Genomic DNA, 26,506 nt, shown 5'->3' with positions numbered 1-26,506 from the left:
TTTACCATTATGTATATATTTGCCATTAATTTTAAGGGTCTCACTGCATGCAGGAGCTCTTGCAGCACCGCCCTGTGCTGTTTTAGGGGTGCCCAGCCCTTACCCTGGATCTGGAGAACATTTCTTGGCAAATGCTCAGGCGGAGAGTGAAGAACCAGAGCATCCCTGGGCTGGAATTCTCCATGACAGCTCCTGCCTGTCCTCTGCGTGTTTTTTTGAACCTGGCTAAAGGCTGAGGCTGCCTGTGGGTGGGCTGGGTGCTGGGGTAGGTTGAGCTGGCTGGTATGGGGAGGTGTCCTTTAGCATCCCTAAGGATGGATGGAGATGTCCCCCATCTGTGGGTCTTCATCGCACAGAGGAGGTAATTTGGGAGCAGAGATGCTGCATCTGGGGATGAAATCATCCACTTACTCCTACAGTTACCCTCCTCCCCGGTAGCCGAGGAGGAGGAGGGACGCTGACATCACCGCCGAGCGCGGCTCGGTGGGGCTGGACCAGCTCCGCTCCTGTTCTCTGCTCCCACCGGTGAAGCCACCGTGCCCGGTAAGGTTTGGAGAGGGGGGGAAGAGGCAGCGAGAGGGCTCTGGGAGGCGGGTGGATGGATGGACAGATGCACAGATGAATGGCCCCACGGCTGCTGCTCATCATCCATCCATCCCTCTCCATCCATCCCTCCTCCGTGGGGTCCTGCGAGAAGCTGGGGGGGGTTGGCAGCAGCACAGTCTTTCCCCCCCTGGGGAAGATGTGTGTCTCAGGAATATTTTAAAATGCACCAAAGAAAGAAAAAAAAAAAAAAACACAACCCAAAAATCCTACGTCTTCATCCCCCAGCTCCGTGCAGCGCTGCCGGAGGGGAGCTGCGTGTGGCAGGAGGTTTCTCGGCACATATGTCTGCTCTCAAAGCCTGTGGCGTGAGCTCCTGCCCTACTTTCCAGACTCTTGCCGGTACTTTCCTTGTGTGCAGCGGTCGAGCGCTGCTGGTGGGAGGTCCCTGGGAAGCGGGAGCTGAGCGAGCTGCTGGGCTCTCCCCGGTGTCGGGAGGCTGGGATGGGGGACGGGGCGATGGGGCTGGGGTTGAGATCCAGGCAGTGGTTTGGTCACTAATGTGCTGCCTTTCTCCTCAGCAGAGGGAGGGATGTCCCCAGCACCATGCGGATGAAACCAGGCTGAGAAGAGGATGGCACGTTGGTACCCAGCACCCCAATTACCCTCGTTTGCTCCCTGCTGTTTGCCCCAGCGATGAAAAGCCTCCCTGCCCACACCTGAGCCAACCCTGCCAAGCCCTGGGTACCAACGTGGCTCTGCAGCGATTTTGGGGCTGGAGGGATCAGGAACCGCTCTCCAACGTGGAGATTTTCCGACACTGAGACTTTATTCTGCGTGCGCAGGGAAGGGAGCGCTCCCATCCCACTGCATCACCCCAGCCCGGCCATACCTGCCCCACACGGGCACCCCAGGCCCCCGATGCCCGTCTGGATTGGGGCAGTGTGACCCACGCCATCGCCATGGCCTCCTCGGACGGGCTGCAGTACCGGGCTCTCTACGAGTACCAGAAGGACCGGGAGGAGGACCTGGCACTGTGCCCCGGGGATGTGCTGACGGTCAGCAGGGCCAGGCTGCTCAGCAGCCCCGACTACAAGGACGGGGATGAGCGCAGCCCCCAGGGTTGGCTCCACGGCATCAACGAGCGCACCAAGGAGCGTGGCAACTTCCCTGGCACCTACGTGGAGTACCTGGGCCCCGTGCACATCGTCACCACCGCCGCCAAGGCCAGGCCACGGCCCTTGCCCCCACCACCCACCGGGACCCCCACACCCTGGGGTGAGTGCTGGGGGAGTGGGAAGGTGGGAGCCTATGGGTGGGTGTCCCCTGCAAGACAGAGAGGGTGGCGTGGAGCCCAGGTGGATGCTTGCATTTTGGGGTGGATTGGTGGGCATTCATCTTTGGGATGGGGATCCAGCCCCAGGAGGAGGAGCTGCCCTGGGAATTATCTGCCCTGGTGCACAGAGGCAGCCGCAGGAGGGGCCGGGGGTGCCCAGGGTATCGCTCCCCCTCCCCAGGCAAACACGCTGCAGGGATTGCTCCTGCCAGCATCCCAGGCTGGCTGCTGTGCCTCCATGGGGTGTCCAAGGGGGTCCGTGTCTGTGGGAGCACAGGAGAAGATGCAGGAGCCCTTTGCCCCCCCCAGGAGGAGCAGAAAGCCCTATGGGGGTCCCTGGGGACCTTTTTTTCTAACTGCTGCTCTCCCCATCACTGCAGCACCTGATTCCGGCTGCTCTGGGTGCCCAGGTGAGCACTGGCCCCCAGCCAGCTCCCGGCCTCACTGTCACTTTGCGCAAGCTGGGACAGGGGACAATATTGGCAGGCGGTGGGGTTAGTCCCTGGGGGGCTCCTCCATCCCTGGGGGCTGCAGCACAGTGCTGGGGGGGAGATTCGTCAGGGCCCTTCCTGGCATGGGGGCCTCCAGCCATTTCTCTGCTGGGACCTGCCAAGCTTGTGCAGCCGGCTCTGCCCTCACCACTTACCATGGCCAAGTGTGTTGGGGCTGGGAGCAATTTCGCAGCAGCGGCATAATGTACCCCAAGCTAAAAAAAAAAAAAAATCCAAGTAAGAAACCCTCTTCCAGCCAGGCACAACCCAATGACCCCAGCCAAAGCCCTGGTGCTCTCCTTCTCTGGGATGTGATGGAGGAGAAGCGGCTGGGAGCATGGCACTGCCTTTAGCCGTGGCTGCCCAAAACCTGCCCAGCTGCTGGCCCAGCGCCTTGGGCACCAGGGCACAGATGTGGTACCCAGAGAGGCTATGTCCTTCCTGGGCTGGCTAGGCATCGGAGGTACCTTGGTCCCGGGTTTAGAGGGGCACCCACCGATGAGGAGTCCATCCCCCTCCAAAATGTAGTTCAAGGCCCCCCTGCCACCATGATTTAAGAGCCTGGGGACCACCTGGCCCCTGGGCTGAGCATGGCAGGACTCAGCTGGTGTGGGGCACCTCCTGTCCGTGGCACCATCCACCACTGCCTGTGGGGTTGCCGTGCGGATCGTGATGCTCAGCCTCCCCAACAGCAGGAGAAGGGACCCCCCTCTGCCTCCCCTCACCGAAACATGGGTGCTCCTCCCCGACGGATGCTCTGAGTGCGCCAAGGCAGCCGCAGTCCCAGCAGCACTGGCGAGGATCAGTGAGCAGCTATGTGCTGCCTTTGCAGAGGGAGGAGGCCAATTTTTGGGGTGCTTACCCTGCCAGACGAGGGTCTGGAGCCCCCTCCCCAGTCAAGCTCACCAGTACATGAGGAGCCTTCCACCCCTGGCAGTTTGGCAGGCAGAGCCCTAGCAAACTCGGTGCTGTAGTGTGGACAGATTGGGTCAGACAAGAGCAGACCTGAGGGCTCTCCAGCCATGTTCACCAGGGAGAAGCGTGAAGCCACCTTCTTGCTTCTGCCCTTGCTGCCCATCACCATTGCCTTGTGCCTGCCCCGTGCAGGGGGTGGCATGGGCTCATCTCCGAGGGGCTGGGAGATGTGCCCAGGGACGCCTGCCCGCCAATGCTGGGGACATGGTGATGCCCCATGGATCGAGGCACATCCCCAGCAGCAAGCGCAGCCTGGCTGGGAAGCCATGTGGAGGGTCTCGGTGCTGGAGCCCCAGCCCTGCGTGTGCTTGGGCAAGAGGGTAACAACTTAAAATGTAAAAAAATGTAAAATTGAGATTTTTTTTTTAATAGGGAAAACCCATATAGGTTGGGGAGGGTGTTGCCAGCTGCAGGACATGCTCTGGCCATTGCCTTGTGTCCAGCCCCACTGTCGGGGGGAAGTTGGGTGCCGCCTCCCCAGTGCTGTGGGGTGCCCCTCCATGGGGTGCCTTTCCCGGGGCAATGCCAGGGTGTGTGGACGCCTTGGCAGGGGACATTCGTGGCCCATGACCATGTCTTTCTGCAGCAGCAGGGCGGTGTGTACCATTTTATGGCAGTTTAAACCCAAACTTCCTGGCTGGTGGGATTTCCCTTAGAGTAAAAATCTCCAACAGCCTCTTGGAAGAGAAGGTTTTGGGTTTTTTTTTTTGTTTGGAAAATTCTTCCCATACTGTTTCCATTCCCAGATGGAGGTTTTAAGGGACATTTTTTTTTCAGCTGGCCCAAAAATTTATTTTTCTGCGACAGCAGCGTACCGCCCTGCGTGCCCTTGGTGCCCACCAAGTCCCAGGGACCCTGAGCTGGGTAAAGGTATGGGGGAGCCCTGAATGGGAGAGACATTGCACTTCCCAGCTGTGCCCCGCAGCCAGGGCTGGCCTCTGCAGGGAGGAATGGTCTTTTTTTAATTAAATAACATCCTAAAAATGGCTCTGCAGCGGTTCCGAGTCCCAGGGAACTTCCCAGGAGCTCAGCAGCTATTTTGCCCCTGCCTGGTTGTCCCAGGTGTCATCACTGCTCTGAGGTACCACCTCCACTCCACCCAGGGTCGGAGCAGATGCTGGGGTCCAGCCTGGCAGCCCGGGTGGGGGTGGGACAGGATGGGCTGAAGCTCCAAGCTGAGCTTGGGGCCATTCCTGCTGTTTCCAGCAAGGAGAAACAGATGGTTATTTTTTGCAGTCACCACCTTTTCCCTAAGCCATCAGCTTGGAGGCCAAAGCCCAGTTTCCCCTAAATAAAAAACCACCCGTGTGGTGGGGATGTTTTTCCATGGGCTCCCACCCATGTGCTTTGTTTTAAACCCTGAAATCTTCCCTGTTCCCACCCAAGGCACATGCACATCCCCATCAGGCGGCAGAGGGGATGCCCTTGCTGGCCTTGGGGGTCCCAGCTGTGCCTGGGGACCCGATCAGCCACCCGTGAGCAGGAGGTTTGCATCCCTCCCTGTTCTCCAGGGAGCACCAGGGCATCACCACAGCAAAGATCAGAGCCTGGATCCACGCATTGCGCCCAGGTTGTGTTTTTGCAAAGGGTCCAAGGCAGTGTGGTACTGCCCAAAGTCTCTTTTTTGGTTTGTGTTTTTTTTTTTATTTTTCATTCCTTAAAATTGTGGGTTTCTTGGCTTCACGCATGAGCTCCCTGCCCTCTGCCAGGCAGCAAGAACCAAAACCAGAATGAACCTAACAAGGGAGTTGGACGCGCTGGAGCGCACCTCGCTGTGGGGAAAAGTCACACTCAGGCTTTATTTAATTTGCTATGATTTTTAAAATGTATTTCCAACAGAACAGATCAAATCATCACATAAAATGGGCAAAGAGCTCTTGGCTCATCAGCCTTTCCAGACGCCGGCCATAACCAGGCGGTCGCGCATGGTTCTGATGTGCTGTAGTCAGTGGCAGCTCCTGCCAGTCCCCTGCCTGCCGCTTTCTGGGGGGGTTCAAGGCCACTAACGAGAGAGTGGGGGGGTAAATCCCAGCACTGCACTGCCAGGGTCTCCATTGGGTATAACCCACACAGGAAGGGTTTATTGGCTGGGGTGATAAGAAGGGATGGATGGGTACAGCGTGCCCTGGGGTAAGGAGAGCTGCTCTCATGCCTGCCAGGGGGTTTGCTCCTCTCTGGCAGGGTCTGGGGTGAGGTGTCCTTGGTATAAAACCCAGGAAACAGAAGTACCTGGGGATTTGTGCCGTGGGAAGCCTGGCCCATGTTTGGCTGAAGGGCTCCTCAAGGGCTGGGGGAGGTCTGTTCCAGGCAAGGAGGTGGCTGAGCCCTCTCTGGGCTTGTGCTCAACCCTGCTGTAGACACCAGAGAATCCAAGTGGGTGAAAGCTGCAGGGAGCCATGTCTGTGCTGGCTATGGATCTGGCTGCCCAGCTCCTGCCTGGTGCCACCAAGGGCTGTGGGTGATGCGAGGGGGCAGTCCTCAGTGCCACGGGAGGGGTTTGGGCCCAAAGGGTCCCCACGCTCAGGGCAGGATGCTCCCCGTGGGCGGAGCACGTGCCCGAGCAGGTCTTTGCATCTCAGCAAGCGGCTGAGCCCCCAGCAGTGACTCTTACTGCAAAAAGAGGATAAAATAAGGGAGAAGTTCTCCAAAATTGGATACGTGTGAGCTGAAGTGTTGGTTGTGGGTGTGCCAAAGCAGCAGCTTGATCCTGTCCTGGGGCAGCAGAGGAAGGAGGCTGGAATTCCTGCAGGCAGGCATTTCCAAGCCCTTTCTCCCCATCTTTCCATCACAGGGCTCCCTGAGCAGGCAGAGCTCACTGAGCACCCCACGCTCCCCGAGCAGGCGCTGCTGACCGTGGCCAGGCTCATCGAGGCGCTGGAAAAACAAGGTACGGGCAACCGTGTCATCTGTCCACACGGTGTACATGGGTGCATGCGTGTGACTACCAACTCTGCTGGTGTTTGGAGATGCCCCGAGGGCATCACTAGAGCCAAACCTCTCCCCACACACCTCGATACCCACGCAGTATGGGCAGGGCAAGGGACCTTGGTGGTCTCAGTCCCTGCCTGCTTCCATTGCGTCGGAGGGGAGGATGTGGGGCTTGGGACTGACCCCTCTCTCCTGGCTGCTCCCCAGGTCTCGACAGCGAGGTGCTCTACAGATCCGGCCCCGGTGTGCTGGGGGATGCTGAGCTGAAGCAGGCTCTCCTGGCAGGTGAGTCCCAGAGCCACGTCCCTCCCCGTGTCCCCAGGAGGGCAGGGGGCTGCTGGGGTGATGCTGCCAGGTGAGCCGCACTACCCGGGTATAGCAGGGATGGGGTGCTGGCTCCAACTTCGTTATGGCCCTAATTACAGCTCCCGTAAAGCCCTGCCTGCATGCGAGCCCCCCTCCACTCCCCCAATACCCTGGTGTGATGCTGCCAAGAGGGATGCAGGTGCGGGGCTGGGGCGCTTCACTAGAAGCTCTGTTTTGCGAACCTCTAGGGTTTCTGTTTGAGAAGCAGGGCAGGGAGGAAGCCTCTTGTGGGTGCCATAGGGAAAAAGAAGAGGGGAAGGAAAAAGAAAAGGGGAAGGAAAAAGCTCATTTTTTAGGAGAATGGGAAGTGTTTTGCAGCACCAGGGAGGCATGAGCAGGGTGGGGAGGAGGGAAGAACCATCTTCCCACCCCTGCTCCTAAATTCACGGCTGGGTTGGCACGGGGGCGTTGGGGCCGTGATGGATCCGCTCAAATCTGGGAGGCGGCGGGGGGGCTCCATCGAGCATCTCCCTCCTCCCGGCCGCCGTGCCCAGAGGGCGGCACTGTGGCACCAGGCACGGTCCGGCCCGGGTCCGGCACCGCGTCCCCCCCACGCCAGCCCTCGGGCCCGGCACCCGGGAGCTGCCGGCCGGGGCCCACGGCACGGCCCGGGGCGGCGGGGAAGGGGGGGCGGTGGCAGCCGGCCGTGTTGCTGGGGAGAAGGGCTGTGATGGAATCGCTATATTAAGCACCATGACCTCATCGCTTTCCCGCAACACCGGGAGCCGAGTCCGCGCCGGGCGGGGGACGGGACTGCGGAGAGGGCGGGGATGCAGGAGGGGAGGTGCTGGGGGGGCGCAGGGCTGCCCCGGCCCCGCTGCCGCAGGGGGGCCCCGCTCCCCCGGGGATGGTGGGGGGCACGGTGCACCCCCCCGACCTCGCTCCGCTCCCCCAGGGATGGTGGGGGGCACGGTGCACCCCCCCGACCCTGCTCTGCTCCCCCGGGGATGGTGGGGGGCACGGTGCACCCCCCCCGACCCCGCTCCGCTCCCCCGGGAATGGTGGGGGGCGCGGTGCACCCCCCCACGCCGCTCTCCTCCCCTTGCAGCAGCCCCCCGCCGCAGCCTGGGGAGGTCAGGAGCAGTGGGGTGCCCTTTCGCACCTCCTTGTCCCCAGCCCAGATGTCCCAGCTGATCTCCGGAGGAGGTGAAGATCAGCCCCCACTGCCTCCGCTGCCCTGGGCATTGATGGCCAGGCTGGGCAGGAACAGTGACAACAGCATGAGAAGGATGCTTTGCTTTTCGAGCACGCAGGAGTTATGTGTCCTCCATCTTCCCCGCGCAGCCGGTGCAGCATCCCCAGCTGGCACAGGGCTCCCCGGCAGCACCACTCCGGTCACTACCAAAATTCTGCCCAGCCTCGGGAGAGTCCTCCAGCCCAGGGACAAAATCCCCTGGCTTTGCCGCAGCCTGAGCTGGAGCTCTGAGCAGCTGCTGGGTCCGTCTGGGTTTTCATCTCCCACCACAGGACCCAGCACCGGGCAGGGAAATGCCATCATGGTTTTCAAACCGTTTGAAAGCCCTGAAAAATCCCCAACAGCCCCGAGTGACTTGGTGCTCCTAAGCCCCCCGATCTCCTCTAGGACCTAAATAAGCTCTTTTATTTGGCAACTCAGGGGGCTGCCCTGTGTGCTCGGCAGCACTGAGCTGTGCAAAGCTGGAGCACCCCGGAGCTGGCTGAAGAGGGTAGGACATGTCACGCGTTTGCTAACTCTCAGCTGAAGGGCCTGGTGCTCAGCCCTGCCAGAGGGATGCTGTGCAAACAGGATGGGGATGATGTTCCTGCCAGGGCCAAGCATCCCGGCAGAGCCCAGGCTTGGCAGCCCACTCCCCCCTGCAGCCTCCTGCGGACCAGAGATCCAGCAGTGCTTCCCCAGGACCCTGCTGGAGCCCAAACCGGGCTGGGAAGGGCAGGAGAGCACCTCTGCTTTGGCCCCCATACAGGCCCTTTCATTGCATTTGGTGGGGTAAAACATCCCTCACAAAAAAACACGAGTTTTCATGCCCCGTGCGTGAGATGGCAGAGGTGAGGGTCACGTTCCTCTTCCTCTCGTGCTCCTCGCCCTCCAGCACCCCATCTCTGCTAGCAGACTGCTCGCAAAAGTCAAGCTCCATCTTGGGGAATGGGGAGAAATCAGAGCCAGGGCTGGTGGTGGATGGAACCGAACCCTGTCTTGGCTGGGGGAAAACCAGGTTCCCACTGGGGGTTTTGGCTTTCCTGTGAATACCCAAATCACACTGGTGTTTGGCAGCGGTGGCAGGAAAACTGCTAGAGAGCAAGAAAAAAGGAGCATGGGCTGGAAAAGTTCAGGTGTTGGTTTTCTAACCCCCAGATCTTAATGTGTCAAAGAAAACAGGGTGTCTTCTACACTGAAAGAGCATCTGAACTTTCGGTGGGGACAAGAAGGACAAGGAGCTGTGTGGGTCAGAGAAGTCCTGGTTGTTCCAGGGAGCCTGTGGGCATCGTGTCTCTGGGGCCGGGCAGCACAGGGACCTAGCCTGAGGGGCAGCCACCGAGCCAAACATCGCCCAGCATTTAGGATAAAGCGTTCCCAGGTTTCCCACCTTCATGGGGCCGTGGCAGCATTAGGCACAGCGAGCTTGGATGCAGCGTGGCTCCACATGGCTGTACAGCCTGGGCTGGGGCTGTCCCTTTCCCCTGCCCCAGCACTGGTCATGTCCTTCTCCCCTGCCCCAGCACTGGTGACACCCTGTAGGATGGTGGCATCTGACCACTGGCTAGAGCCTCTGCACCAAACTTGGTATTTCCACGTTGGATGATGCAAGAAAAAATATTTATAGGAGGGGGGAAAAAAAAAAGAGAAAGAAAAGACAGAGCTCATCAATAAAGGGGGGTCAGTGAACCGAGTGCCTCTGCTGCCACCTGGCTCAGACACCACCGGGGCCGGTGGGTGAAGCATAGACCGAAGGGTGGTTGGGCTCACAGCCAGCTTATGCTGGCTCCCGAGCAGAATTAATTGTTTTAGGACACTTGGTGTTTAATTCAGACCCTTATGCCCCGAGAAGCGAGCGGGGCTATGTGAGACCACTGAACACGGGAGTTGGAGTCACATGGCGGCACCGAAAAGGGACTTAACAAAAAGCCACAGCCCTGCACGGGGCCAGCGGGACTGGCCGAAGGGCTGCGGGTGATGAGCCAGCCAGGAGCCCTGCTGCAGCCACAGGGAAAGTTATGGGCAGAAAAAGAGGAAGAAAGTAGAGGTTTAAGTGGCAGCAGCGGGGTGCAGCACTCTCCCCGCTGCCCCCAGTGCTCCCTGAAGTACCTGGCTGTGGGGTTCCTTCATGGCCTGGGGGCATCTCCGTGCCCGTCATGCCAGGAGCCACACGCTGACCCTGAGGGTTTCCAGCCCCCAGCACTCCTGCTGTCCCCTGTGTGCAACTCAGGGGCTGTTTTGAGCGCAGGGAATGGGGCAAATCACCTCCAAAGTCCCTGGTGCCTGGGGACACGAGGGGTACAAGTCCCTCCAGTGCCCAGAGGTGGTCCTCTCGCCCCATGCTTGTTCTTGGGGTCCTGCCCGCACCCCTCTCCCCCTGAGGTGTGCCAGGCAGCCTTCTCACGGCTGCTGCTGGACCTGGAAACTTGGGACCTTCTCTGGCTGGTGGCAGTGGGAGCATGGTGGGCTGGTGGGTGCTGGAGCCCTTTGGAGTTGAGGGGACCCGAGCTGGGGGAGGCTTGGCATGGGGATGGCTGCAAAGTCCTGCGTGTAGTGGCCAGGCAGCACTTTGCCACCGCTGGGTAGGGATGGTCTGCATCCTCATCCCTCCTCCCTGGGTGCCCTGGATGGCTCGGATGGGGCTGAACCGCTCCAGCACTGAAACCTCCCAGATTTTGGATACCCCACAGGGCATCTGGGCTCTGGGGTCCACTGGTGGTCACCAACACCATGAGCTTTCCCCAGGTAGCACTGGGAAAGCCTCTGTTGCTGGCAGGGCCAGGCAGGATCTGCCCACGCCCCAGGGTGCTGGGGCGAATCCGGCAGCGGCGCGAGGCGGATTGGAGCGGGTGTCTCCAGGCGTGCGGTGCCTGCGCTGCCATCCCGAGCGCTTTGATGCCGGGCCTCGGCGCAGAGCAGTCTGCCTGGAGACACGCTCACGTGCCCGGGAATTAGGTCAGGCCTCGGTGGGGATTAGCAGGCGGCGGTGGGCTCCGGGGCTTCACCGGGGCTGCCGGGAGCTGCTGCTGGGCAGAAAGCGCTGGGCTGGAGCAAAGAGCAAGCGGGGGGGTCTCACACTGCTCCTCCCATCACTACGGCGGGGATGCCCAGGGAGGGAGTGCGTCCCCATCCTCATCCCTGGATGTCAGAGGGGGTTGGAGGCCCCAGAGGGCTCTGATTTCCCCTGGCCAAGCTATTAACCCCACCACAACAACTTTACTCCCGCACACAAGACGCCCCGGTGCCTGCCGCACTGCTTTTTATTTATACCTGCAGTGGAAATAAACCCTGCGATGTCAGAGCCTGGCAAGAGGCATGAGCTCATCTCTTATATTTGGTGGTGACGGAAGAAGGGTAAATAAAGAGCAGCGGCGCAGATGGCCCTGCCAGACCCATTAGGGTGAATTGGGGCAGAGCTTTTACCATCCCCTCCTGTAGCCGCTGGAGAAACTGAGGAAGGGAACTGCACTCGGGAAGTCGAGGCAGGGGAAGGCAGCCTCACTGGGTACCCTTGAAAGGGGGTACCAGCACCCCTGCCCTGGCTCAGTGCAAGCTGAGAGTAAGTCAATGTGAAACCCAGCTGGGAAGGTGTTTGGGGCTGCCAGGAGCTCCCATGCACAGGCAGGGGATGTCCCAGCAGCTGCTCAGTCCGCAGCACACGGTACCAGCAGGCTGGCTGAGGGATGTTACATTGATGCTGAATCAAAACTGGGGAAATAACCCCTGATTCGGTGCACAGTTCCCCAGTAAAGCCCCAGTGTGGGATGCCCAGGAGCCTCAAACACCTGGTTGGATCCAGGGGGTGTACAGGTCCTTGTGCAGGCAGCAGCCATGTGGATGGGAAGGTATAGCCCCCAGGACTGCATGACAGGGACATCCCTGCAGCACCAGCTGATGCTTAAACCTAAAAGGTCTGGAAGGGGTAGGGCAACTCCCAAGTCAGTATTTAAGTCAGCCCCAGGTACAGATGGTTTGGGTGCCCCTCTGCCACAGGGAGAATGCACCCAAGAGCATCGCGCTGTGGCGGTACTTGGCAGCCAAGGTCCAGCTTAGCCTGTAGGACTCGCTGCTGCAAGAGGGGCCGTGGGTGCTGGGCAGGGTCTGCACCCTCCCACCCACACGTTGGCTGGGGACATGGTGCACAGCCATCACCTATGTCCGTGTGCAGGGGACAGCTGGTTACCGGGACCCGCTCAAGCCTCTGCTTCACAAGAAACCCCCCCACCTCCTCCCTGCCACCTCTTGGCTAAACATCCTCCGCGTTTACCGAAAATCGGGGCTTACTCACACCTCCCCGGCCGGCTGCAGCTGCCGGGAGAGGTCCCGGCATTTCCTGCCCAGCCTGACTCAGCCCAAGGCCCCGGCACCCCTCTGCCTCTGCTGGGATCCAGTGGGGTCTGGCATCCCCGTGGGACGAGGCTGGGAGCACCCATCGCTTTACCCTCTGGGCTGCTGGTCATCCCACACAACCCTTCCCCAGCCCCAAATTTATTCCTGCGTTTCATCCCCGTGGGCAAGGGATGCTCTCGGCTGGTCCCCAGCCGCTCGCTTGCTCTGCCAGCAGGTTGTGTGCTGGAGGGGGTTGGTATGGGGTTAAGGTTGGGCTTTTGGGGTGTTTTCCTTCTATTTGTGGCAGGCGGATGGCATCCCTCCGTCATTCCCCGGGGGAAGGGACGGGAACATCTGGGGAGCAGCGGGAGAGCTGTGACTCATCCCGCAGCATCATTAGCTTCTTATAGCTGGTTATCATCTTCCTCTGATAAGGGGAGAGCAGCATCATGGGGTCAGGCCGGGGATAATTGGCTGGGAAGGCTCCAGGGTTAACCCTTCCCCGGCTGCCGGCCGAGCCTCCCCAAGCGGCTGGGGTGTAGCCAGAGCAGCTCAGGGCACTCCACTTGTGCTCTCAGCCCAGCAAGGACCCCAGCTCACCACGGTGGGAAGGAGGGGAGCTGGGGCAGGAGGATGCCACTGCATCCAGCAGGATGGGGGCACCAGGCTAATGGCTGTTTCTAGCCAATGTGCCAAGGAAAGTGGTGCCATCCACAATCAGTCCCTGTTAGCAGAGTGTAAATCCCCCCCTCCCCGGTCTCCCCATCACACCACTCTCTGGGTGTAAAGATGTTTTTGAGTCTTGCTTTGAAACCGTCTGAGCCTTTCCTTTGAACACCCCCCCAAACCCATGCCGAATGATGCAAATGAGCTAATTAGGCTGCACTGGAGCCCGGGGCTGATCGCCTGGGGCCAGCACCCAGCATGAGCCCCTTCCCTGCACAGTACCAGCTTGCGGCTGCTCTCCCCAGTCCACACCAGCATCCTCAAGGCAAGTGACAGGACCCTGCAGAAACTTCCGCGGTGGGCAGGGGAGAGCAGCCGGGCTCCCCCGGGTGAGAAGGGGTTTGGGGTTTGCTCGGTGCATCCCGCTGATGGGAGCAGCTCTCTGCAATGCAGCCCAAGCTATGAGACACCCTCCCCCCCCAGCAGCATCTCTGGGTTTTAGCCACGCACTGGGGGGTTTCAGCCCAAAACAGGGGTTGGAGCATCTTGCAGGATCCCTGACCCCACTTTCCTCCCTCAGCCCAGCTGGAGACAACCTGCCAGCTCACTTCTCCAGGGCAAATGCTAGCAAAAATGGGCAACTGGCTGTCACCCTCCCCACCAACCCCAGTAGAAATAGCCCTTTTGGCCAGCTGAGAAGATCCAAAAGTGCGGCTGGGAGATGGGAGCATCAGCACGGACCAGAGCGGGGCCAGGGTGCAGCAGGCGAGAGCAGGCACAGCCCTGCCCGCCCCGAGGATGCTGAGGGCAGAGTGGCCCATGGGGTGATGCTGTGACATCAGGGGGTGCCACAAAGGCAGCTCCTGCCTTTGCCCTGGGTTGCATTTGGCCATGCTGGACGGCTGCCTGTCCCGGCGCGGTGGCATCTCTCCCAGCCGTCCCTGTGCTGTCCCTGGGCATGGTTCCCGGCCGGCCGGGTGCTTGCTCCTGAAAATGAGGTAGCGTCTCCACCGGCTGGGTTAAAGGCTTTGCTTCGGACATTGGTCAATCTGTTTTCTCTGGTCTCTGAGCCAAATGGCAGGCGCTGTCCATAAGGGACCCGTCACGGCTTCTTGTCCCCAAGCAGGCGGAGAGGGAGGCGGGCAGGCTCCTGGGCTGCCTGGCCCACAGTGGGGATGCCCCACGGAGACGAAAGCAAAGTCAAGGTGCCCAAAACCAGCCTTTGCTCCTTCGGGAGCTGCTGCCCACCCCAGCCTCGCTGGCCGGGCACCTCCGGAGCCTTGCCCTAGGAAACAGCTTTTCTCCGCTCTGTTGGGCTCGTCACCCCGGAAGGGAGCAGGACCACATGTGGGCACCTGAAATGGTTGGAGGCTCGAGGCGTTTTCTGCTAGAAATGATGGGCTGGGAGCTGGAGCTTCTCCCCCAAATGGCATTGATTTTGTTAAAGCTGCATTTGGGGGTAAAGACCCCGAGAGGGGGAGGGAAGGGGGCTCAGAGCAGGGCAAGCCCACCATCTGCTTCTCAATCACAACACACTGGGCCATTTGGTGCCTGACACATCATCTTCAGGAAAGGGCAAAATCTGCTCTTTTTTTTAGTATTCTTGTTTAGAAGAAGAGAGAAATTCAGTTTCTACAAATGAACCATTTCGAACGATCCCAAATATCTTGGGCTTGTTTATTATTCCCCACGCCCCACATTTCTCCTATATGAAGAATTTCAAAACATTGCATTTGGCTCCAGTTTGAATCAAAGGCGGATTTTGAAACCTCCAGATCTTTGCAAAAGGGACTGTTACCCTCCGGGCAGCCACCTCCCGGCCCGGCTGGGCTGAGAGACCTCCAAGAAAAACGCATGAGGCAATACCGAAGGATGCTGAAAGGGCTCTCCAGCCTGGACCCCGGTGAAGCAATGTCCCCATGCTGGCCTGGCCGCGGGGCTCAGGTGGACGTGTCCCACCCTTCGGCTCCTGCTGGACCGTGGGACATTTCTGCTCGGAGTGCTGCCCCTGTCCCGAGCCCAGGCTGGGTGGGCTCAGCCTCCCCTGAGTGATTTGACCCATCCCTGGAGCACCTTCACCACCTCCCCTGGGGCAGCTGCCTTTTGGGGTGCGTTTGCAGCATTTTGGGCTCACTGGGGCTGATGTGGGCCCTCAGCAACTTGCGTTGCCTGGGGACCACAACCCAGTTCCATGGATGTGTTTTTCCAAGCAGTTCCTCCAGGGCTGGGGTTGGTGCATGGTGCCTGGCCCTGCATGGCCCGAGGGTGCCTGGGGCAGCTGCTCAGCCCTTCCCATGGGTGCTATCCTGCAGCAGGACCCCTGTGGGACGGTGAGAGCCCCTGCCCAACACCCTGGATGTACAGGGCAGACGAGGCAAAGACGCTGCCTCGTGCTTTCCATGGGCACATGGAACTCAGGGTCAGTGGAAACTGGGACAGGAATGTTTGCTGGGAGGGGGGTTGGCAGTGAAACCATGGGCTGCCACATCTGGGGGATGGGGCCATGGGCAAAGAAATCAGCACCCATGTCCAGAGGAAGGTCCACAGGGATGGAAGAGCTCTGAGCTCCAGAGGAGCAGCACCACGGGTTAAGGGCTCCCACTGGGTCTCTCCCTGCAGACGCCTCGGCCGTGGACATGGACCTGTATGACTCCCAGACGCTGGCGGAGGCCCTGAAGTGGTACCTCCAGGAGCTCCCATCGCCCCTGATCCCTCCAGCTCTCTACAGCGACTTGGTCCACATGGCTCAAGGTAAGCACGGCCAGGCTCCCCCCAGGCCCAGGGCCTTTGTGGGGCTGGAGGAGCTTTGGGAAGCCCCTTTCTAGCCTTTCTAGGCTCCCCAACATCTCCAGGGTGGCTTCTGACCCCATCCCTTGCCCGATGCTGCACTAAGGCACATGACAAGAAGGACCACTGGGAACATCCCCTGTGCCGCAGTGGCGCAGCAGCTTTTGGGAGATGCTCCAGGAAAGAGAGGGGAGACCCGGTGGGCAGCTTCACCCCCTCCACAGCATGGTCCTCTCCCGCTGCCGTGCCCAGAGGAGGAGGTGCTGCCTGCTGGGACGGGCGGCTGCCAAGGCTGGGTGATGTTGGCCCCAGAAGAAAGCGTTATTATAATATTTTGGCTCTGCTGCCTGGGAATTTTTTGCTGTAATCTCGTTAACTCTTGGCTTTATATGGGCATAGAAAATTCTCTGCTTTTTCAGCTTAGGGCCATTAGGAAGTGCCTTTAGGTCCCTGCAAGGTTTCCGGCCTCCGTGCAAATGTACAAGACCATCAAGGTTTTGGTTTTATTTGAATTTTTTCAAATAAACAGGGCAGGACCCATACCCAGGTCAGCAGAGTCCACGGTCCATCCCAACAGGGAGCCTGGACCAAAACCCATTTCAAATGAGTCCTCACAGAGCTGCTCAGCCCCTCCCAGCCCAAGGCCCTGCGGGCATCACCAGGCACACACGAAGCACTTGCCCACCACGTTAGACAGGACCTAAACCCCTTGCCACCTTCGAAACCAGGATTTCCCCTTTCCCAGCAGCTCTCATCTCACTGCTGGTCGCTGCGGTATCCTCCATCCCTGTGCATCACCTCCCCGTCCTAAGCCAGATTAGTGCTTGGGCAGATCATGCTCTTGGCTGCCTTAAGAGACATGAAAAGATCACCATGTCCTGGTGGGAAAAGGCAAAGGGCTCTTCATGGCCTCCAGCAAGGCAGGAGGGACACGCAGAGAACGTGAGGGATAACTCACACCCCGTCCTCCCTGCCCTGCGCAGGGACATGGAGCCAGGAGAAGTACCCCTGGGGCCGGTGGCACTGAGACGCTGCCTTCCCCTCTCCGATCCGGGAGAGGAGAAATCAAAGGCTGCCTCCCTTCCAAGGATAAAAATGCAATTAGGAAGCAATTAGCTGGGTTGCCTCATTAAGCGACTTCAAAGGGAAGCGCCTTTCCCCGCAGCCTGTGCTGGAGCGGGCTCTGCTCCTGGCACAAAGGGTGCAGGAGGAGGAGGGGGCAGGAACGGAGGCGAAACCCATGGGGATTTCTCTGGGGCTTTAAAAAAAAATAAAAACATAAGCCTTTCAGGAGACGGTGCTGGTTCTTGGCAGTCTGCCCTGCAAGCAGGCTCCTTCTGCCCTGCTCGAGGCTGCGGGCTAGAAAAGTGGCAAGCTGACCACCTGCAAAAGGAGGTCAAAAGCATCCCCAAATTCCCCCTTTGGCTGCGGACCTTTCCCCTGCGGCATCCCCTGGGTGCAACAAGGTGCAAAAAGGGGTAGGGGAGGCCTGGGGTGAAGCCAAACATCCCGCAGGAGCCCCGTGTTGGATACGGGGGCGCACACAAACACCCCATCGCCATCCCAGTCAGGTTGCAGACCTGCTTCAGAGGGGATCCCAGACCCCCCACCCCTCCGGCTCTGGTGCACCCCAGGCCCAGGGATGGATGCCGGGAGCTGGCTGGGCATCGGCCAAGCCTCAGCCCTGGTGTAAAGAGGCATGGGGAGCTGAGTCAGCCCCAGCCGAGCCGGGCTTTGAAGGCGGCTGAGAGCAACCCAGCCCTGGGGACATCCCTGTCCCCCGCAGATGAAAGGGCTGAGCCAAGGCGGGGATGGAGGATGGCTGGAGAGCGGCTGTTTCCCGTGCCCAGGGCAGGACCACAGTCCCAGGCCGCTGAGCTCACAGCTCACAAGACCAGACAGTCCCGGCCAAGGCTGCCAGAGGGCACCGGGGACATGGGGGGACACTGGTGGGAACACCACAGGGCTGTGGGCTGCTTGGGGCTGGTGGGAACGCCACGGGGCTGTGGGCTGCTCGGGGCTGGTGGGAACACCATGGGGCTGTGGGCTGCTTGGGGCTGGTGGGAACGCCATGGGGCTGTGGGCTGCTTGGGGCACCTGTGACAGGGGTTCTGATGGCACCTCCATGATGTGCAACACCATTAGGTGCCTGCTTTTATTCACATGGGCAATTCAAGTGTCACTGGCAGTAGCTGTCCCCCAGTCAGCCCTCCCTGATGCTGTATTTCAGGGGGCAAGAGAGACCACGCTGGGAGGGCTGCAGGGGCCTCGCTATGGCCGTGCCTGTAGCTCTCACCCCAGGTGCAGGGTTTTTTTCTCCTAAAAAACCTCTTCCCTCCCAGCTTGCTTTTCCTGCAGGGGAGGGCTGAGCCTTTAAATTCAGCACATCTTCCAGCTGGTGCCCATTTCCCTGCCTCTGCTTTGCTCTGCCTGTTCCCTGGCTCTGCTGTGCACCAGGGCAGGGCTCTCGCAGTTCTCCTCCCTCGGAGCAGCAGCGAGGGGTGTTTAGGTGCAGCCCCTGCCAGCTGAGCAGCTCAGCCCCCAGTGCTCCCTCCCTGGCTGTGCTGAGAGGGGGAATGTGCTAAAGTCACCCTACAATCTGATCTGGGGTGGTGTGAGTGGGTAAATGGGGCTGGCAGCCTCCAGCAAGAGGTGGCTGAGACCCTGAGAGCGTGACCTGCACTCCCTGGGGTACCCACGTGTCCCACAGCCTGTCTGTGGGATGGGATGGGCTGCAAAGAAACAGTGATGGTTTTTGGGGGAGAGGTTGAGGTCAGGATTTTTTGGGGGCTCTGGTGGGGGTAGAGACCTGCCACAGCTCATGCCATGTGTGCTGGCAGGTGCCAGGCTCCCATGAGAGGCAAGGGGATGCCCTGACCTCCTGAATTGACCTTTCTTCTCCTATTTCCCTTCCTCTGCAGAGACCCCAGGCCTAGAGGAGTGCGGCCAGCGAGCCAGAGCCCTGCTGGCCCCCCCGGCCCTGCCGCAGCCCCAGGCACTGCTCCTGCGCCAGCTCCTCCACCACTTCTGCCGCCTCTGCCAGGGCACCCGCAGGAGCCGCCTCTCGCCCCGGCTCCTCGGCGAGCTCTTCGGGGAGCTGCTTCTCTGCCCCGCAGCAGCAAGGTGAGGTGCCCATGGCACGATCGGGGCAGGGTGAGCGAGAGAAGGGTGCCCGTAGCCAGGCACGGGCACCACTGGCCCCAGCCAGGCTGGTTTTCTGGATGACAGCCCACCAGCGGCTCAGCCCCGGAGTTTTCCGAAGGGCAAGGCCAGAGCTGGCAGCCCCCATCCCAACTGTGATGCTCTGACATCATGCTCGTTCCTACAGTGACCAGGCGCAATGTCACACACGAGACGGATACGCAGCATCGCCCCAGTCCCACAAGGGATCCAGCGGGGCGGCTGGCTCCCTGTCCCAGGGGCGTGGGGTTCTCCGGGGGGGCTGAGCTGCTGGCACCCTCACAGATACCCCCCCTTCTCCCCGCAGCGCTGAGGCAAGCCCCGAGCTCCACGCAAGGATCCTCGAGTCCCTCATCATGGCCGGTGACATGGCAGAGGTGCCAGCAGCCCCTGGTAAGAGGTGCCCGACTGGCGGCGAAGCGGGGGCAGCAGGAGTGAAATCTGGGGAGGCAATAGCAGCAGGTCATGGGGTGGGTTTGGTGGCCGGGGTGGTGTCGGGAAGGTGCCCGAGTCCCTGCGGCGGTGCCTGGGCTGTGCTGGCTCCCTGGCCAGGCACACTGTTCCCATTTCCCTCCCTCCTTTCTCCTCAGAGACTGGTTTTGGGGCATTCCTTTGCAGCCCCTTGAAGGTTGGCAACTGTTTTCTTGCTTAATGTCCATGTGGCTGCTCTTTGGTCCCGGTGTGGTGCAAGAGGGTCCCGCTCCCCCATTTTGGGGGCTCAGGAGGTGTGAGTGCTCTCGGTCGGGGGCTGCTGTGTGGCTTGTTTGGGTGAGCAGGGATCTGGCTGTGGTCTGGGCGGAAAAAAATACCGACACAACCATAAAATGGCAGAGTGGTGCTTGCTCCAGGATCAAATCCGGGTTTATGATTTTTGACTTACATGTAGTTTTCGTGTGTGTGGGATCGCATTGCGTCCATTGACCCACTGCTGCTCCCCCTGTGGGGCATCCCCAGGATGGGGACAAGGATGGGCACTTGTCCCCCACCTCTCCGTGCGTGGGAAAGGAGCCGGGACCGTGTATTTTTCTGCAGATGTTAATGACCCCACCCAGCCTTCACCCCCCAGGACCGCGGTTCTGCCCCTTTTATTACCAACACCAGCCTTTGCCTCCAGCACCTCTTTGCTCTTCTGCTCTGATGGTTGAAATCCAAGCTCTGTGCTGGCCACCTTCTCCTGCCCTGTCCCTCTTGCTTGGTGGCATCTCATGTCCCATCTGTGTCCAAAACTGAAGTGCGTGCCCCTTGTGCCCTCTACAGCACTCCAAGGGTGGGAGGCAAGCGGTCCTTCCAGGCAGGGATGTATGTGGTAGGGAGGGAGGGTGCTCAGTGGAGTACAAACCACAGACCTTGGGGACCACAGAGGTCCATCCCTGTGGGATCCCACCTCCAGGCAGCCGCCAAGATCCAGCTGTGTCCCCACACCGAGCTGCCTAGACCCTCAGGAGGCACAGCTGCTTCCAGCCCTCCTGCTTGGAGATACGTCGGCGTTGGCCCCAGTGAATCTTGTCTCCTTCTGATGGATCTGGGTCCTTTTCACCACCCTGCCTCCCTGGCGGGGGTGGCCGGGCCAGGCAGGATTACAACTCTTAATATTCCTCGTAAATCAGCCCTTTCAGACCTGTCACCTTATTTATTGCTCTCACCCATGAGTTTATCGAGATCCGCATGGCTCCTCCACCCGCTGGTCCAGATGTTGGGCAGCTGCAGCCCAGCGGTCCCTGGGGTCCCCATTGCCATTGGGCAGGACTCTGGGGTCCTCATCCCCTTTCTGGATCAAAATCTCCCCTATGGGTATGTCCCCACGCGGGCACCCCCCAAAGTGTGGGGCAGGGCATGGGGCATCTGGGCTCGCTGCCCAACGGGCTGCTTCGCTGCGGGACTTCGGACGAGTCCTGTCACCTCCCCTCTCTTCATACCTCAAAGCGAAGGTATTATTACTTGGCTGTCATCACATTAGGGTGCTGGGAAGCTTAATTAAATGCCTGCAAACCGTTCCTGAGAGCTGCGGATGAAAGGGGCTATATATAAAGTGCAAAGAATTATTATTAGTGGTGGGGTCCGTACCCTGGCCCCGCTCCCGTGCGTCCCGGCACCGTGATTATTTTCGTGCATGTGTGGAGTTGTGGTTTTATAATTATACATGTAAAACAGCTATAAATACCCTGCAATAACACGGCGGGTGTGTGCGCATCGCACAGGAATAGGAGTCGGTAGCGGACATGGAGGAAACCGCGGTGTGACCTCATTCTGACTCAGGCACAAATATACCTCATGCAAGCGGGCGGCTGGGGGGTTTTGGGGCAGCTGGGGGCTTTTGGGGCTGCTCAGGGGCTGTGGGGACAGTGGCAGCCTTGGCAGCGAGGATCATGTTTTGGGCGAGGCCCGAAGCTGGCTGCTAACCCTGGGGAGGCTGCTGTGGGGTCGGGGTCCCTTCTCTCCCCTGTGTCCTGGGGCTGATGGTGGAGGCTCGGATGTGAAAATTGTCATGAATAAAAATGTAAATCATGAAATCTGGTTCCTGGAGGGGCTTCCTGGGACGGATTCGCTGTCGCCGAGTTTGCTGCATCCCTTCCCGCAGGTGCTGCTCTGGGGGGTCCCTGCAGCCGCCCGTGGATGGGCTGCGAAGGGGGATGGCACAGGATGGGTCTGTGATGGCTCCTGAAAGCTCTTCCTGGCAGCCATGGGATGCAGCATTGGGGTCATGCTGGAGGCACTGGTTTGCATAGGGCAATGCTATGGGTCAGTGGCAAAGCTGGGATGGAGCCTGGGGCCCAGCGGCCACATCCAGGCCCCCTCACCGTGCCCTCCAGCAAGCCCCCAGCGCTGGGCAGCCACCCCCAGCCCAGCCCATGGGCACGGGGACGTTCCCTAGCCCCATGGGCACCCAGGGGGGCACACAGAGCCCAGAGCAGGACCCCAGAACCCAGGGGGTCTGTTTCCTGAGCGGGGTGAGGGGGCAGGGATAGGCAAAGGGAAGAAGTGATGCAAATACCAGCTCAGCTGAAGGAAGATGACTTCATCTCCTTTTCCTCTCCTGGTGCTATTTATAGCCACTTTAATTTACTCCCCTTTGCTTTATTATCTCTCCAGCAAGCCATTAGCCCTCAGACAGCAGGATGCCTTTGCTCACCATGCGGCACAGACTTCTGCAAAAAAAAACCCACCACCACCAAAAAAAAAAACCCAAAAGTGGGGGCGGGAAGCAGGGAAAGGTGGCAGAGCGCTGGGGGCAGGAGCATTGGTGTCCTGTGGTGTAGGTTTCTGGAGAAAATGAAAATATTTTGGCTCCTTTTGGAGAAAAGAGTGAAATCAGGCAAGGGAGTTGTCCCCCTTCCTCCTTCAGAGCGGCTGGAGGGCACAGGACTGTGCCAGGGTCCCCTCCTCACCCCAGGACGGGGGTTGATATTTTGCTGAACCCTGCCAAGGTGAGAACACCCTGGGACTCCCAGCCCTGCCCCAGTTTACGTGGGGTAGTGGTGTAATGCCAGCTGGTGGGGATCAGTCTCCAGCACCCAGCCCAAGCACCTTGAAAACACCGCAGGCTTGGCAGCAGTCCAGTACTGTGGGGAAACTGAGGCATGGCTGCTGTGGTGCTGGTGGCAGGTGACATCTCATGATGTGACACGCTGGGCACTTCCCAGCCCGAGCCCCACGCAGGCATCTCTGTGACAGCATCTCTGCTGTGCAGGACTGCTGCGTTAAACCAAATTAGAAGTATCTGGCTTTGAAGTTTTTAATTAACTTATTTTCCCTGTTTACTTTCTTCTGAATCCAAGGGGAAAGCCCATCCTCTTGCTCTCCCCGGCTCGCGTGTCATGGTGAAGGTTGCAGACTCGGATGTGCAGGGGGTCGGGAAGGAGCCAAGGGGTTGCTGGGAGACCCCTGCCTGCCCGGGATGCTGGGGGCCGTGTCCAGGTGCTGCCCTGCCCATAGAGGAGCATCCCAGTGTATCCATGAACATCCTGTTGCTTGGCCTGGCACATCAGCCGCAGGGTGCCTCCAGTTTGCGTTGCCCCTTGGTGTTTCATCCCCTCGGGTCTGGCGATGGGGAGCTGATGGGTTAAAAATAGCCAGGAAAAAACCCAACCAAAAACCCCTGGGTAGGGAGTGGCGTGGGGAGGCCATGGCCGAGTGGTCCCCTGCACCAAGGTGCCCGGTTCTGGCTCTCCTAATCTGCAAATAACACAGAGCAAACAAATTAACACTGGGGAAGGAAGGGGAAAGAAAAGAGAGCCAGAGCCTAGCTAGAGACGTGAGATAGGGAGAGCAGCTAAAAATAACAGATCCCTGAAGGCGCGGGGAGGAACACGACAGGGATCCGCACTCCTGCCGCCCCAGAAGGTGGCTGATGCCTCCCCAGCTGCTCTGGCTGTAACGCAGCCGAGCCTGGTGACTCTGGAGAGGGTTTTCCTGCTGCAATCGTCAGCGGTGGGGAGGCGAGAGGTGCAGAGCCGTGCTGTGGAGCAGGGAGTGATGCTCCCACCCGCGGCAGAGGATGGGGGTCCCCCAAGCACCCAGGGTACCTGGCTGGGAGGCAGCCGCTGCCTGACCCACTTGCAGGCAGCCGGCGGGCAGTGGGATGCTGCTGGGAGACCCCAGGGGTGCTGCCTAAGCAGCTAATTTTAGCCCATGTTCAATTAATCATGGAGCGGGAGGGGATCGTGGCATCACGGCAAGCCCAGCCTCTGCCGGCTCCCCTGCCTGCTCTGTGCTCACTGCTTGGAGGAGCAGGGGCCGGGGCGTACCCCTACCCTCTGATTTTGGGCTGAGGAACCGGGACCGACCCTGTGCTGCAGTCCCCTTCCTCCAGCGGGGTGTGAGCAGCTGGGCAGCCCCAGGAAGGACACCTCGCAACAGCCTGCTGACGAGGGGACGGGAGGCCCTCAGCATCTCCCCGTGCCTCAGTTTCCCCTCCTGGCTGGCAGAGGTGGCCTTTGCCGGTGGGATTTCACAGGGTGCCCGTATTGCTCCAGGCAGGCATTGTCCTGACACACCAGGGATGCCTCCCCAGGGCAGGGAGCAGCAGCACCCAGCTGGGGAGGTTTCAGCCAGCCCAGAAGTCCCAGTGGCAGCCCCTTCCCTGGGGGTCACCAGCTCTGGCCCCTTCCCTTCCTCACGCTCTGCAGGCGGCCGTGCCCAGGCCACAGCACAGCACCGCCGGGCAAAGCCGGGGCAGGAGCAACCACATCGCTCGGGAACTGGCAACTTCCTGGGCACGAGGAGGGACCCTTGGCAATGCCTCAGGGATGGAGGGTGACAGCCCCGCAGTCCCCCTCTCCCGATGGCAGACGCAGCCCTGCTCCACCGGCCCTGGTGTGGAAAGCACGGCCCGGTCCAGTCGCCGCCGCGGCAGGGGAACGGCTCCGGACGGAAACGCGGCTCGGCCGGGATTGAAACCCTTTTCCTCCCCGCACCGCGTGGCCGGAGCTGATAACGGGCTGGATAACCCCGGGCATTGTGTGTGCCGCTGGCCCATGACCCGCTGGGGGTTTCGCTGCCAGAGAGGAAACGCTGCTGCTGGGCCGGCCGGGATGCGGAGGGACCCTCCGTGCGTGCGGGGCACTGGGACTGCCCAGCCTTCCTTTCTGTTTGCCGGCATGTGAAGTTTTGGGATGGCTCCGTCAGATCCTCACCGGTGCAGACCCAGGATGCTGTGCCAGCACGTGCCGGCCAGCTCTTTGTTGTATGGCCCTGAAAACCCGGGAGTCACTCTTTCTGCTGCAGTGTCTCCAGCTAAACACCACTGATGGCTTCACAAAAGATGATGGGGAGGGGGACAAAGCGCCGGCCGCACTGCCAGCCACAGCTGGTTTCCCACCTTGGCACCCACACCGGGAGCATCCTCTCCTGCGCGGTGGCATTTCTGTCCCCCACAGCCTGCCTGGCAGCGGATGCGCAGCAGCATGTCACCCCACTGCCCCTTTGGTAAGGAGACGCCAGCAAAGGGCAATGCTGCCCATGGGGGACTTCGTGCTCGAGCAGGAGGGCTAAAGGGCAGCTGACCCCTCCGTGATCCCACCAGCACCCCTGGACCCTGCCTGACTCGGGAGCATCCCGGCTCTGCTCCAGGTGGGTGGGAGGAGGCAGGCTGCCCCACACACACACGGGCAGCTCTGGGGAAAGGCAGGATTGGTGCTTCTAGGAGGGAAAATGAGTCACGGGGGGATGGCGGGGCCATGCCGGTGGCTGAGCGTGGGACCGGGGTAAGCGGTGACTGTCGGCTGCTATGCGGGAGGTCAGGCAGAAACGCTCTCACAGGCTTTGCCTGGCTTTAAAATCTATTATCGTCATTTTGCCGTTCGAGCCGAGAGCCGCACAGGCAGCAGGAGTGTTCGGGCACGGCTCAGATCAGAGCAGGATTTCAATTACAGTAATCAAAGGTGACAGAGATAAGAAACCCCTGGTCTCTGAAGCCGCGACAGCTGTCCTCTGGCTCAAACCGGCACCCGTCCACAGCGGCTCCATCAAAATCACTGAAGTGGTGCTAAGGTAAAATTGGATTGCGAATCCATTTTCATCTGCCGTAGTGGAAAATGCTTTCCCTGCGCTTCCTGGGGCAGAAAGCCACCTTCTCGGGGAGCAGCAAGGGAGGAAGGTGCCAGGCGTGGAAGAGAGGACATTGTCCCCAGCAAAGGCACCGATGTTTGTTTGTGGATGATGGAGGCAGCAGGAGGAACAGCTGGGATGCTGGAGCATCGCGGCTCTGCCTCCTGCTCTCCCCTTTCCCCTTCAGCCTGGCCCCGCAGGGATGCTTGTGGCTGGGACAGGGATGTGCTCAGTTTTGTGCGAGGCTCCCTGGAGGGATGGGCAGCCCTCAGAGCCCCGCCATGGCCAGAGCACCCAGGCCGTGCTACAGGACAACCCCCCGGCAGTGCCAAGGAAAGCCTTGGAGAGGGTCAGGGGGTTGGAGGGGTCCCTCGCAGGACCCTGGATGTGGCTGAGCCACGGGGGCTCCCCCCAGATCCCGTGGGCACAAGGGGCCCTTTCTGACCCCCCCACCGGCACGGTGGGAGCCAGCCAAAACACAGCGGCTCTTTCAGCATCCGCTGGCCCCACTCCAGCCTGGCTGGGTGTCAACCTCCCAGCCGTGGCGTGTGCCCCCGGGGAGCAGGAGCCCTCTCCTGAACACTGGGGGTTTGTGCAGGGCAGCGGGGCTGAATGGTGGGTCTGTGCGGCCAGGGCTGCCGGGCAGGGAGGCAGGCGAGCTGCTTGCCTCAGCTGTTTACCTGGAAATGGAGATCATGGCCAGGCCCGGCTGCCGCCGCGACCAGCACCTCCATGCCGGAGCTAACAGGATGGGGAGCACCACGCTACGCCCGTCCCCAAGCAGCCCGTGGCCTGTCAGCGATGGGGATGCAGGCAGGGACCTGGCATGGCTTCTCCTGCCTTGATGTGCCCGCGCAGTGCTGGACCCTCCTGCCCGCTGCAGACAGAGAGCCGGAGCCCAGGGAGGCACTCGAGGGTAGGGCCAGGCCATCAGAGGGGTGGGTGATGCTCCTGGTCGTCCTCTGCCCTGCAGCATCACTGCGCCCCAGGGCTCTGCAGGGTCCCCCTGTGTCCATCCCCATGCTGGTGGGCTCCCCGTCCTGGCTGCGTGTCCCCATGCTGTCCATGGGTCTCCGTCCCTTGCGTCGTGCCCCTAGACTGGCAGCATCCCCACCCTGGCTGCGTGTCCCTCTGCCACCTGGGTCCCCATGCTGGCTGCCTGTCCCCATGCTGTTGGCAGTCTCC

The 26,506-nt window shown here is 60.5% G+C and overlaps 1 protein-coding gene across 2 annotated transcripts in view; it reads left to right on the top strand.

Moving 5' to 3' along the window:
- The first annotated feature begins 1,505 nt into the window (after positions 1-1,505).
- PIK3R3 (phosphoinositide-3-kinase regulatory subunit 3) overlaps positions 1,506-26,506 on the top strand; it is a 78,764-nt gene continuing 53,763 nt past the window's right edge. Inside the window, exons 1-6 of one of the 2 annotated variants that reach the window (XM_068405898.1) lie at positions 1,506-1,821; positions 6,137-6,232; positions 6,481-6,558; positions 15,428-15,559; positions 18,517-18,718; positions 19,083-19,168. In XM_068405898.1, coding sequence (XP_068261999.1) covers positions 1,506-1,821; positions 6,137-6,232; positions 6,481-6,558; positions 15,428-15,559; positions 18,517-18,718; positions 19,083-19,168 — 910 coding nt within the window. Of the gene's footprint in view, positions 1,845-6,136; positions 6,233-6,480; positions 6,559-15,427; positions 15,560-18,516; positions 18,719-19,082; positions 19,169-26,506 lie in introns of both variants that reach the window. The other variant, XM_068405897.1, reaches the window with a different exon arrangement.

Source organism: Nyctibius grandis, chromosome 8 (assembly GCF_013368605.1).
Source record: "Nyctibius grandis isolate bNycGra1 chromosome 8, bNycGra1.pri, whole genome shotgun sequence".
Taxonomy (NCBI): Eukaryota; Metazoa; Chordata; class Aves; order Nyctibiiformes; family Nyctibiidae; genus Nyctibius; species Nyctibius grandis.
This window is presented reverse-complemented; position numbering and strand designations above follow the sequence as displayed.